Source organism: Hylobates moloch, unplaced genomic scaffold (genome assembly GCF_009828535.3).
Source record: "Hylobates moloch isolate HMO894 unplaced genomic scaffold, HMol_V3 SCAFFOLD_4, whole genome shotgun sequence".
Classification (NCBI taxonomy): domain Eukaryota; kingdom Metazoa; phylum Chordata; class Mammalia; order Primates; family Hylobatidae; genus Hylobates; species Hylobates moloch.
In genome coordinates this window covers 34,212,317-34,225,912 of record NW_026652279.1, presented here as the reverse complement: position 1 = coordinate 34,225,912, position 13,596 = coordinate 34,212,317, and the positions used below count along the sequence as shown (strand labels likewise).

The 13,596-nt window shown below is 48.1% G+C and overlaps 1 protein-coding gene across 6 annotated transcripts in view; it reads right to left on the bottom strand.

The window, feature by feature from the left end:
* Positions 1–9,138, bottom strand: part of MGLL (monoglyceride lipase) — a 135,467-nt gene extending 126,329 nt beyond the window's left edge. Inside the window, exons 1-2 of one of the 6 annotated variants that reach the window (XM_032149881.2) lie at positions 8,743–9,138; positions 7,356–7,500 (exon numbers count right to left, since the gene is read on the bottom strand). In XM_032149881.2, coding sequence (XP_032005772.1) covers positions 7,356–7,480 — 125 coding nt within the window. In that variant the 5' untranslated portion in view covers positions 7,481–7,500; positions 8,743–9,138. Of the gene's footprint in view, positions 1–7,355; positions 7,501–7,647; positions 7,667–7,970; positions 8,550–8,738 lie in introns of those variants that run through there. The other 5 variants (XM_032149879.2, XM_058437365.1, XM_032149880.2 and 2 more) reach the window with 5 other exon arrangements.
* Between the last annotated feature and the right edge of the window lie 4,458 nt (positions 9,139–13,596).

The following is a 13,596-nucleotide window of genomic DNA, read 5'->3' as shown; positions in this document are numbered from 1 at the left end:
AACTTCTGGAGGAAAAGCCCAAAGCAGAAGCAATGTGTGATCAGGAGGCTGCCCTGCAGCACTGAGCCAGCCCTCTGGCAGCCTGAGAAACTCCTTTCACCCCCTGGGCCTCAGTCTTTCCGTCTGTGAAATGACGAGGGTGGCACAGAACTCCGGGGACATTGACCCCCATTTTGAGAGTCTAGTGGAGCCTATGATGCATCTTCCTTTCCTAGAAAAGTGTATATACTCCTTTGATGTCAAAAGCCCCAGACTCTAACCCCCCAAAACTATCCATGAACCTCCTGTAAGTCCCCAAGGTCAGGGACAGCTGATGATCTCTAAAGATACCTTAGTGCTCAGTCTGTTGTTTTCCCACTCTTCTTTCTCTCCTCTATCCTTCCTCCTCCTTATTTTTCCCCTTCCCCTCTTCTCTCCTTCCTTCCTTCCTTCCTTCCTTCCTTCCTTCCTTCCTTTCTTCCTTCCTTCTTTCCTTCCTTCCTTCCTTCCTTTCCTCCCTGCTTCCCTCCCTCTCTCCCTTCCTCCCTTCAGAATGTTGCTAGAGCTATGACTCCCTGAGAAACATGTTGTTTGAATCTTTTGGGGGGAAGGTGAGGCATACCGTCTCATCACCATATACAAGAGACTTTGTGGAACATCAAGCATGGGAATAAATGGTCAGCATTAGCCCAGGAGAGAGGCATGTTAGCAGACGGACACAAAGGTCAACTTGGGGCAGCTGCAAGTGTAGGAACACACAACACACAGCTCTTCTTATAGCCCTCAAACACACAGAGAACAATGTCACCCCATTTCACGCGCTGACCACCGCAGCATCCCCACCCCCATCCCCTAATGAACAAGGCTGTGTGAAATGAAAAGAACCTCCTACCAACAAGAACCTTGGATGACCCTGCAATATGGGACAAGGGTCATCTTGTCATCTCAGCTGTAAAAATTTGCACCAGTAAAGACCATTTCCTCCGTGTATACAATGACCAATAGTTTGGTTTGCATTCATGGACAAAGTGCATCTGGGATTAAGATCTAAACCTAAAAGGTGCCAATAAATAGACAATGGTGAACAAAGGTTGCTATTCAGGAAGCAGCTTATTCTGCTATTTTTTTTCTTCGACTCTACTGCAAAATAAAGCCAGATTTGTATCAGCAGAACATTCTTACAGCAACTGGAAGAAATTATCCCTTAAAGAAGCTGTTGGAAAACTCAACTGCAAGAATAGCAGCCGGCCTTGCCTGTTGTCATCAAAAGATCTTTGCTATCTGAAGAGTATTTTTAAAAAGCCCAGAAGAAACGCCCTGTTTAAAAATAAAACAATTTGCTATGCTATCACAAAGGCAGAAGCATCAGAAGGAGAAATAACAGCTTCATACAAGAAAAAGAAACTTCTGGAAATTCTTAAAATGGACAAAATAACATACAGGGCTACTAAAATGCAATGATCTGACTAAAAATAATGTCATTGCTAGAAGATGCATGGTAGGGCCCATTTTCTCAGAGTTTAAGAGTAAATTTTATGGAACAACAGACATAAGTCAAAGGTGCTTCACTTTTTTTCCCTCCTTGTGGGGAGAGGGTGTAAGCTGATTCCTTCCTAACCTTCAGCAGAGTCACTCGTGATTCATATTGATTGATATTGTATTGGTGACGTCTGAAATGTAATCAGTTCGTTGGCCACTGCTCCTTCTCCTCACTCCCCTCCTGGCTTATCCCAGGGCTGTGTCAACAAATGACCCGCAGCCTGCGATGATCCCATGCATCCTCCTTGCCACACAGCAGCCCCATCGTGCTCCAAGCAGAGAATACATTAAAGGTGTGTGCTGTGAAGGAGAATCCCATGTTCCCACACCCTCAATAACACCAGCTCCTTCTGCCATCACTCTAGAGACACCTGAGAGTCACCCTCCTTCTCCCTCTGCTGCCCATGCATCCTCAGGCACAGTCCATGTTCATCTCTCCATCTCCCGCTACCACGCGGTGCTATGTCTTTGCCATGACTCAGCCTTCTTCGCCTTGCGCCTAGATTACTACGAACCTCTCCATCTGGCTGGTTATTTGAGATACAAAGCTGGGGCCCCTACACCCACCCTTTGGCTCATGCTTTTGTGTTTGGGTCCTGTCCCCCACGTGCCCTTTCCGAGGGTGGAACACCATCCAGGACACGGGACAGAAGGGCAAGTAGGAGCTGCGACCCAGCCCACGCTCTGCCCACCAACTCATGGGGCAGCCTCTGCCCAGTGGGCACCTCTGTCTGATTTGCACAAAGGCTCTGAGTGGCATAGCAGCAGCCCTGCCTCTAGGTCCTGGCTGCATCATATTATAATTATCCGTGTGTTGGTCCATCCCCACCCCTTCATCAGATGCATGATCTTTGCCACCCTTTCCCCACCCTGGCACCCAAGGACCATGTAGAGGTCAATAAGGAAGTATTTGCTGAATGAATCGCTGCTTTGAATCCTGGGAGAGGAGAGCAAGGAGCCGTATGGGGGAGCCACAGAGCTGCATGCGAGGGGCGCTGAGCAGGAGCCAGGCTGTCCTCACCCCTGCAGAGACTAACAGAGTGGGGTTCAAAATGGCCACTTGAAGGGACAATAAGCTGTGTGATTTAGCTGACCCCAGGGAGCATCTGTGCTAAACCAGCTGGTTGGTGATGCGGGAACACCTGGTCGCAGGTGGCGTGAGTTCAGAAGGGCTACGGGGTTCAGCAGCTGCGGCCTGGGGAGATGGAAATTCACACTCCCTTCTACACTCAAAGATGAAAAACAGGACCTGCAGAAGGTTTCCTGGGACACTGAACGAACACCCAAAGCAGGGGGTGGGGGAAAGAAAGCACTAAACAACCGGCTGACAACCTGATTAGAAAACCTAAGGGCGGGGAAGGAAAAGCTAGTCCCACCTTTGAGGACAAAGTCTCTGGAAGGCCATGGGGATGGAATTATGTCCAAGCAGATGGTGAAAATTCTTGGTGAAAATTCTTCACCTCCGGATGGATCCAGATGGTTGGGAGGCGCTGTTATTTCCCAGAGCCACAGGTGCCACACCCGTGTCTGGCTGGGGGCTGATGTGAGGAGGATATTACAAGGACGCAAGAAGGGGGGATATTCTGTATCACTTAAATCTACCCAGGCTTCAGGGCATGGCCTCTCCTCCAGGTAAACTGGCATAGGTGGGGGAAGTGCCCGAGGATGGCACTGCCTATTGCTGTAGACACACACAGGGAGTGAAGGCTTCATGGAGAAAGGGATCAACATGGGCCTAGAACGGAAGGGCTGTGATGGGGACCATCACTGAGCCCCACTCCTGGGAGCAAGGGAAGGAACTGCAGGAGGGAGGAGCCCTGTCTTATTGGTTCTAGATCCACTGAAAGCAGCCACAGTTCTGAGGACTTGGGCAGGTTCCAGAAACAATGCCAAATCTCCCTTGCGAGTCCATCCACTGCCTGTGTTCCCCTTGCAGCACCTAGCTCCATGTCACCAACAGGAAAATCCTGAAAACCATGCAGGCTGCACCCTGGCCCCGAGGCAGCTCAGACTGGTGGAGCTGGCCAGGTGGGAGAGGAGGAAGCCATGGTGAGGGGGTGGCTACAAAGTTCCTGGAGGGAAAAGCCACGTGACTGAGGTCTGAGGCAAGAAAGGACTAGAAGGCAAGGCCAGTAAGGTTCGGAGAAAGGGCTTATGTTCCAGGAGGTCTCCATAAATGCAGGGGAATTTGGAACAAAATGCTAAACAGAGATTTAAAGGAGGAGGCACTTACTGGAGGTGTGAGGGCAGGGCTCTGGAGGAAGTGGGGAGGGCTGGCCTCCCAGGGGTGTGTCTTGGGACATCAGCGAGGGAGGGACAATCACACTCTAAGCCAGTTCCTTCAATACACCAGTTGTTATCATCGTAACAGAAGCTACAGAAAAGAAAGTGGGCCAGCTCTCCAGAGTTGAGGGGCTGCCGGGAAGGCCAAGTGGCACAAGCCGGTGGGTGGACTAGCACTGAGGAAAGATGAGAGTGAGATGTGTCCACTCGGTAACCCTCTACTCAGCACCTCCTTCATGCCGGGCCTTGCAGATGAACAGCAAATATGGTCTGCTCCATGCCTTGAACTCACTGCCTGGCAGGGGTCAGAGTTGTATAATCATATAATTACAGCCTGCTCTCCAGCCTTCCTGGTCATACAGTGTCAAATGAGGATATTTTTGGAGTCTAAGTCATCAAATTGCACAGTGTTTTTAGACCACACCCTTTCCCTCACCTGAGCTCATAGGTAAGGAATTCTCACAGTTAACTTCCAGGCAGCCTTTCTATGGACTGAGAGCCACTTGGTGGGCTGAATACAAAGGTGCTAAACATTTCTCAAAGGCGCACAAGAGCAACTGTGACTTCCTAGCTCAAGAGCCCACAAAGCAGCTTGCCCCCATCCATGGGCTGGTCTCCATCACCCTGCTGATAGCATCAGTGGACAATTGCTCATGATCCAGTATCCACCCCCCCTTTTTTTTCTGAGATGGAGTCTTGCTCTGTCACCCAGGCTGGAGTGCAGTGGCGCGATCTCCGCTCACTGCAACCTCTGCCTCCTGGGTTAAAGCAATTCTCCTGCCTCAGCCTCCCGAGTAGCCGGGGCTACAGGTGTCTGCCACCACACCTGGGTAATTTTTTGTATTTTTAGTAGAGAGGGAGTTTCACCACTTTTGGCCAGGCTGGTCTCGAACTCCTGGCCTCAGGTGATCCACCCGCCTCAGCCTCCTGATGTGTTGAGATTATAGGAGTGAGCCACTGCACCCAGCCAATATTTTTAAATTCCAGCATGCTGAATTGGATAAGGCAGCCAGTCAGCCAAGGGCATAAATTCTGTTTTTTGTTATTGTTGTTTTCAGAATGGATACCTATCTCTAATCTATTTTTTTTTAAGAGACAGAATTTCAACATGTTGCCCAGGCTAGTCTCAAACTCCTGGTCTCAAGGCATTTCCTGCCTCTGTCTCCTGAGTTTCTGGGGCTACAGATGTGTACCACTAAACCCAGCTCATTTCCCACCTTTAATATATTATGAGCAAATTATTAGGGAGAATTAATTATTCTCTTCCTCTTTACCCTAGGAAATGATATTTACCCTAACCCAAAACGTAAGAATTTATCAGGAAAACACTACCTATAAAGACAAAATCTGTCCTGCTTTGTGGTGTAAGGAGAACAATTGGATTTGGTCCACGTCAGAAGATTGTGGACCAAATCCCACTACTGGGAGGAGGCAGGATTGCACAAAGCCAGGCCCTGGTTTTGCTGAAGAGGGGTAAAGAGACTGGGGGGAAAGACTGAAGCCCTGGTGACTTGAGGTCCCCTCCCTCTTCCCAAAAGCAGAGTGAATGATTCTGTGCAGGCAATAATAATAATACTTATTATAATGATGCTACGGGGGTCTCCCAGATCATGCAAGAGCACAGGCATGCTGAGCAGCTGGTCTCGGTTATGATGATACAGAGGTGTTTCATGCTGGCTGGCACAAACCTCTGCCCTGAGCCGCCACCCTAGGACCCCCAAGACTGCCCCAAGATCCAGCAAGCACAGGGTTAACATGAGTCATGGCAAGGGGCCTCCAGGATCTCTGCATCATCTCCAGGGGCTGGAGGCAAGGCAGGGCAGGTAGGTAGGACCTCGGCCAGCCCCTTCCTCTTTGGTAAACTGAGGCTAACACTATGGAAAGTGTTCATACACGCTCATGGTTCAGTTGCCGTTTCTATTTCAGTGCTCCTGCCCTCAATATTTTTTTCCCTTAACCTTTTCTAGACCCATAGGTTTCTTCCAAATTCTGGGGCCGAACTGCCTCAACCATCCACCACTGTTCTTAAGCCCATCAGCACCCACCACAAGGCCGACGCTGACATCCAAGAGGCAGCTCAGTTTAAATTAAGAAGTTGAGTTATCATCTCTAACTAGAGCAAAAGCAACGGAACAGAGAGGGCTCCCTGCAATGCAACTTCAGCATAGAGATTGTGAAAACCACCCGCAGGCGGAGGGAGGGCAGGGCAACCAACCTGACCATTTCTAACCGACTCACCCACCACCCTCCCCCTGTGCCAGGACAGCAGAACCTCTTTATTTTTGTTGACTTCGAACTAGAACAACCTCACTACTTAACCAACAAAGCCCCCCAAGTCTGAGACTCAGACATTAAAAACTTCTATTTTCAATTATTTGTCCTCTTTCTGTATATTGATCAAATTACCACAAACCACTAACCTGTTAGAAATTAACCCAAGATTGAGCAATTCTACAGCCCGTTAAGTCAGAGTGGAGAATTAATGATTAATTAGCATCATAATGCTCGACAACCCCCCACTTCCTCTAATGCATATGCACGTACAGACACATTCTTTAAGAAATGTATTACCAGAACTGGTAGGAACTCTTCTTAGCACGTTACCCAGCTGAAAACACTAGAGAGAAACCATAGCCAGTCTGTATAGCTGCCCTGAAGCTATGACTCTATGCCGGGTTTTAAAAGTCCATATCTCTGTGTTTTTAACTTGCAGCTCCCTGGATCATAGATACCTTGATGAAGACGGAGAAGAAATTTTACACCCGTGTGTGGGTTGGGTGATTACTGGAGCACAAAGAGAGACATAATCCAACCACACAATGATCCCTAGGAGACAAGAGGCCTGCGAAACAGGTAAAATGTCCCTGGAACAGGAAATGTTCTTGTCACCAGGCCAATTGGTTATCACAAATAAATTCTTTTTCCAAATAACACAAACAAGCAGGGTTTTCCTGCTTCATCCAAGAGGAGGGAGCAGCAGCAGGAGACCAGCTGTCTTGTGTGTAGTCCCAATGCCTGCTTCTAATAGCAAGACAAATCCTTGATGGAAAATGTACAAAGTAATTGAGCTGGCAAGGAATCAGAAGGAAATACCCAGGCCCCTTTCTTCCTGGTGACACATGTATGCCATCTTCGGAAGCTCAGAAACAAGCAGGAAAAGACAGCAAAGGTGAAGATATATATATTACTTCGGGTTTCTCATCCATCTAGGGGATTTTCTTTAATTGTTGGGTTTGATTTTAAATGAATGCCTGTACAACAGGAAATCAACTCCAGTACAGAAAATAAAGTCATGTGGAATTTTTGAAAATTGCCATACGGTAGGATCCATATCTGAGTTGTTACAATGAAAAAAGAATTCCTGCTTCTTAATTTAAAAATTATAAAGTGTACATTTTAGCTTTGTTAACATTGCTCAGCCTAACATTAAAACGGCAGGGGAAGTAGGTCATAGAGAAAGCGGCCCCGCCCCAGATGGCACATGATAACGACCAGAGGAGAAGCAGAGGCCATGCTCCCCTGTCACCTGGGGTGACTCTCTGGGGAAGACTTACTTGGGTGTGCCTGTGGGTTTCCAGTACCTGCAGAAGAGGTACTGTCCGTCTGCATTGACCAGGTGAGGAAGGTCCTGGTAGGGAATGCTCTGCGGGGTCCGCCTGGGGGAACTTTCCTCTGGCATTCTGGAAGGGTCTTCAGGTCCTAGAAGGAAAAGTGACATATTCCAAAGTCAGAAATATCTCAAGAACATGTATGGATAGGAGAGAAAAGCCTAGTTCAGAGTCAGTAACAGTTTTTTAAAAGCAGTTTCAAAAACCCCTCCGTTTCAAAGGTTTAAAACATACATACATTTCTTGCAAACCTCTCCAAGACTGAAAGATCCCATTTGTTCTTAAGAAAATGCTCACTTTATTTTTTAAGTGCCTCATTACAGCTTTTCCCCCTTCCCATCTGTGTTTATTTTAAATCATTTCAGGAAACTTCATCTTAAAGACTATTTTAGCTGTAATCAAGTGGAAATTATAGTCAGCTCTATGGGTACAAAGACCCAGCTGCAAGAAGACCCATCTATCTTAAAATCTCCAAGGAACAGTTTCAAGTGGGCACAATAATGAGGTGGATGATACTCAGATTATTCCTCCCATCTGAAATTCCAAGGATACATGACAAACCTGTTTCCATTATGTGCTGGCGTTTGCATTCCACAACCACGACAGCCTGGAGAATCAGAACCAGGCAAATCGGGCTGTTCCCTCATCTGGGCGGCCCCAAGGCAGGAGGAAGGCAGCTCCGAGCCCTCTTCCCGCACCCAGACCCTGCCTTTCGGGCTGGGGCGCTCAGCCCGGAGCCTGCTTCCAGCTCCCACCGGCAGGCTCTCCGGGGCTCCCCTCCCTCCCCAGGGCGGGGAGCGGCGCTGCGATTCTCCACTACTAGTTCATGTCATCACTTTTCCTAAACAAATCGCTGGAGGGGCTCGGAGAAGGGAGGGGCCCGGGAAACTGGGAAACTAGCTCCGCGCACACCGAGGCACCTCGCAGACGCACAAATGCGGGTGCCCAAGGCAAAGTCGCCCCAAGGCTTCTCACAAACTTTGCTTCCTGCGCGTCTCCGACAGCACAGGACACGTAGCACCGAAGCTGTCATTGGAAATGCCGCTGGGAAAACCGGGTGGGCTTCTCCGGGTGTCTGCACCGGGGAAGGTGAGGACTAGAAAGATGGAGTTGATGGGGACAAGTTGGTTTGGGGGCTGGTGCGAAGGAGCAGGGAGGGCGCGCGCGCACACACACGCGCGCACACTCGGACACGCGCGCACACACACCGTGCACACACACATGCACACATGGGTAGCGGGAGCCCACGCCGGGCGTGTCCGGGACCCCAATGCGGCTCCCCACCCCTGACGGCGGCACTGGCGGGCTGGGGCGGGGGTCAGGAGGCAGTTACCGGAGCCACGAGAGCCGCTGTCGCGTTCCCCGAGAGCAGCGGATCCTCGTTTGCGGCGAGCCAGGGCCGGGACGAGCTGCGCGCGACCGGCTTCGCGGCGACAGGGTGCGGCGTCTGCACCGCCACTTTATCCCCGGGCCGGCTCGGCGGCGGGGGCGGCCCGAGGTGGGTGGGGACGCGAGGGACCCGGCGGGCGGCGGGCGGCGGGCGGCGCGGGGAGGCGGCGCCCGGGGCCCACGTGTGCCCGGCCCGCGGGGAGGAGCGGGGGCGCCGCCCGCCGACCCAGCCACGCACTCCTCTCCTCTCCGCCTCGTGGACAGCCGCGCCCCGGGGTGGCCACCCGAGGACTGTCAGGGAGGCCTGAACTGAGCTAGGTTCATGGGAGCCTCAGCGCGGGAGGACACAGCACACCCACGGGCACAGGCGCGCACACAGACCCACAGGCACCACATATACACAGACAACTAACGCAGGGCCGCACACTCACCACACGTGTACACATGTGCACTCCCAAAGTCACTACACTGCATGCAGGGACATACAGACACACATCCCAGAGATACCACATGCATACAGACACACACAGACGACATATGCATGCACACACACAAGCAGAGACATAGGCACAGGCAACCCACAGAGACACAGATGTGCAGACATATGCAGACTATACACCTGGCCCACACATAGACACACTCACGTCATACGCACACAGACACACTCACACTTCATGCAGTCAGACACATACAATGCTGGAGGGGGAATTAGCCGGTCGTGGTGGCATGGGCCTGTAGTCCCAGCTACTCAGGAGAATCGCTTGAACCCGGGAGGCAGAGGTTGCAGTGAGCCGATACCACATCATTGCACTCCAGCCTGGGTGACAGAGTGAGACTCCATCTCGGGGAAAAAAAATTGCTGGAGGGGGTCCACCTGACTCTAGGGTAGTGTAAAAGCAGATGGTGCATGCCTACAAATGCCTTGTCCCTTCCGGGCAATCCCCAGCAACTCTCGGGTTCCCAGCGGCTGTGACCCGCAAATAAAACCTCTGGTGCATCTACACAGGCCAGGGCACAGTCTGAGCTCTGTCCAGTATAACTAGCAACGTGACCGTGGAGGGTAAGGCCACTGGACTGAGACTCCAGACCACCTGGGTTGAACATTAGCTCCTCCGCTTGCTCTTTGAGCCTCAGTCTACCTACCTTCAACCTGTGAGTGATATACCTATGCCTTAGTGGAGTGTTCCTGACTCACACTGACCTCAAGAGGCCTTCCTGTCTTTCCTTCTCCGCAAAAAATTCTACACCATAGCAGTATTGAGAACTGCGTCTCAGCATCACACTGTGTGTGTCCAAGGAGGCCCAGGTTACTGTAGAGCCTGTGGTCTAACTTGATAAATAAAACAACAGCCTTTGAGCAGCGGCTTGAGTTGTAGGCACTGCTGAGCCTGACTCCCCCACTCTCTGGCCTCCAGCAGGCCACCAGACCTGGAGCAGTGGAGTGGCTGAGTGACTTCTGGTCGGGGCAGCTCTACAGAATCCATGCAAGAGAGGTTTAGGGGCGGCAGTCTCAGGGGCAGGAAGCTTGGGGGCTTCACTCAAAGCTGGACACGCTAAGTGCACTGGATTTCCGTTGGTTATAATTCATGGAAAGGAAGGGTGGTCGGGGGTATGATGGACGCTTTTATCAAGCCATTATTTCAAATGTTCCTGGCTCTAACATTTTATGATTTAAAATACACAGCTTGAAAATTTGGAGGAGAGACTGGGCTCAGTGGCTCACGCCTGTAGTCCCAGCACTTTGGGAGGCCAGGCAGGTAGATCACCTGAGGTCAGGAGTTGGAGACCAGCCTGACCAACATGGTGAAACCCCATCTCTACTAAAAATACAAAAATTAGCTGGGCGTGGTAGCGGGCACCTGTAATCCCAGCTACTCAGGAGGCTGAGGCAGGAGAATCGCTTGAACCTGGGAGACAGAGGTTGCAGTGATTGCACTCCAGCCTGAGCGACAGAGCCCTCTGTCTCAAAAAAAAAAAAAGCTTTGAGGAGAGACTTCACTGAAGTTGTCAGAGGGATCTCAGTAGAAGTGACATTTGCAAACTTGAAGAGATCCTCCAAACTTGGTTATGGACAGAACTGAGACTGTGGTGTGTGGCCAGCCAACTGGGAATTTGGGAGTTAAGAGACAGATCGTATTGTTCTGTATCTGGCTTTTTCTTTTAATTAAACTTATTCTGAGATAATTGTAGATTCGCATGCAGTTGTAACAAATAATATGGAGAGATGCTATGTGCCCTTTACTCAGTTTCCTGCAATGGCAACTTCTCACAAACCACAGTAAATATCACAACAGGATACTGACACTGATAGAGTATCTGTAGTCAAGCTACAGAACGTCTCTATCCCACAAAGTGGTAAGCTTTTATAGCCATATCCACTTCCCTTTCATCCTCACTCCCCTAGAACCCCTGGCAACTACTAATTTGTTCTCCATTTCTAAAATTTTGTCATTTCAAGGATATTTTATGAATAGAATCATAAAGTACATAACCTCTAGGATTCACCTTTTCATTCGGCATAATTCCAGGTGGGTTGGGCGTAGCAGTCCACAGTATGGAAGTACAGTGTGTCTAACAGGTCATCTGCTGAAGGATATCTGCGTTGTTTCCAGTTTTTGATGATTAAGAATAAAGCTGCTATAAACCTCCATGTACATGTTTTTGTGTGAACCTAAGTCTTCATTCTCTGAGATGAGGGCCCGGGAGTGCAATTGCTGAGCTGTAGGGAAATTGCAAGTTTTTAAAGAGAATGCCAAAATGTTTTCCAGAGTGACTGTAGCATTTTACATTCCTACCAGCAGTGTAGGAGAGAACCAGTCTCTGAGCATTCATGTCAGCATGTAGTGTTGTCACGATTTTAAAAATTTTAGTCTTTCTGTTAAGGGTGTAGTGATGATATTTCACTGTGGTTTTTAATTTGCTTTTGCCTAATGGCTAATGTTGTTTCATGTGCTTATTTGCCATCTATATATCCCATTTAGTGAAATGTCTCTTCTTGGCTTTTGGCTATTTTCCTTCCCCCCCCCCCCCCCCCCCCCCTTTTTTTTGAGACTGAGCCTCACTCTGTAGCCCAAGCTGAAGTGCAGTGGCGCCATCTTGTTTCACTGCAACCTCCACCTCCCAGGCTCAAGCAACTCTCATGCCTCAGCCTCCCGAGTAGCTGGGACTGCAGGTGCAGGCCACCACACCTGGCTAATTTTTTGTATTTTAGTAGAGACGGGGTTTCATCATGTTGCCCAGGGTGGTCTGAAATTCCTGAGCTCAGGCGATCTGACCAGCCTCAGCCTCCCAAAGTGCTGGAATTACAGGCATGAGCCACCACGCCCATCCTTTAGGCTATTTTCTTTCTTTCTTTTCTTTTCTTTTTACTTTTTTTTGAGACAGGGTCTCGTTCTGTCACCTGGTCTGGAGTGCAGTGGTATGATCTCCGTTCATTGCAGCCTTTGGCTATTTTTTAATTGTTTGCTTGTTGTTTTCTTACTGTTGAGTTTTGAGAGTTCTTGGTATATTCTAGACATTAGTCTACTAGATACTAGATATGTGATTGCAAATATTTTCTTCCAGTCTGTAGCTTGTCTTTTAATCCTTTTAACAAGGTCTTTTGCAGAGCAAAAGTTTTCATTTTGATCAGAAACAATTTATCAATTTTTTGTTTTATGGATTATGCATTTGGTGTCAAGTCTAAGAACTCTGTGTAGTCCTACCTCAAGAGATTTTCTCCTGTGTTTTTCTCTAAAAGTTATATAGATTTACATTTTATGCTTAAGTCTGTAAGCTATTTTGAGTTACTTTTTGTCTGGAATGTGAGATTTAGATCAAGGTTCATTTGTCTCTACATGTCCCATTGCTCCAGCACAGTTTGTTGAAAAGGCTGCCTTTCCTCCACTGAATTGGTTTTGCACATTTGTAAAATTCAGCTGCCTGCTTCTACAGGTCTATTTCTGGGTTCTCTATTTTGTTTCCTTGGTCTGTGTCTATTCCTCCACCAATATTATGCAGTCTTGATTATTGAAGTTCTCTATAAATCTTGAAATTGAATAGGCTGGTTCCTCTCACTTTATTCACTTTATTCTTCTTTTACAAGACTTCATTTTTTTTTTTTTTTTTTTTTTTTGGTAGAGAAGGAATCTCTCCATGTTGCCCAGGCTGGTCTTGAACTCCTGGCCTTAAGCCACCCTCCCACTGTGACCTCCCAATGCACTGGGATTACAAATGTGAGCTACCACAGTCAGTCTACAAGATTCTTTTAACTATTCTAGTTCTTTCATCTTTCAATATAAATTTTAAAATAGTCTTGTTTATATTCATTAAAAATCTTGCAGGGATTAAGATAGGAATTGCATTAAACATGTATATTTTTCAAGAACTGACATTTTTACTATTAAGTCTTCCAATCCATGAACATGGGTATATATGTCCATTTATTTAGTTGTTCTTTGATTCCTTCATAAATGTTGTATAGTTTTCAGCATACAAATTCTATACACATTTGGTCAAATTTATACCTTTTTTAAAATAAGTAATTACAAATGTTAGGTATATTTAATTTCAGTTTCCACATGTTAATTTCTAGCATATAGAGATAAAATTGATTTTTGTATGTTGATCTTGTATCCTGTAATCTTGTTGAACTCACTTATTAAATATAGATATAGGGTTTTTTTTTTTGGCATCTATTATCTTCTCTAATCCAAGAGGGTTTGGGTTTTTGGTGTTTGGCCTTGTTTGTAGTTTACTTGGGGTTTTCTACATAGACCATCATTATATTTGAGGGGAGTTTCTTGTAGACAACATATAC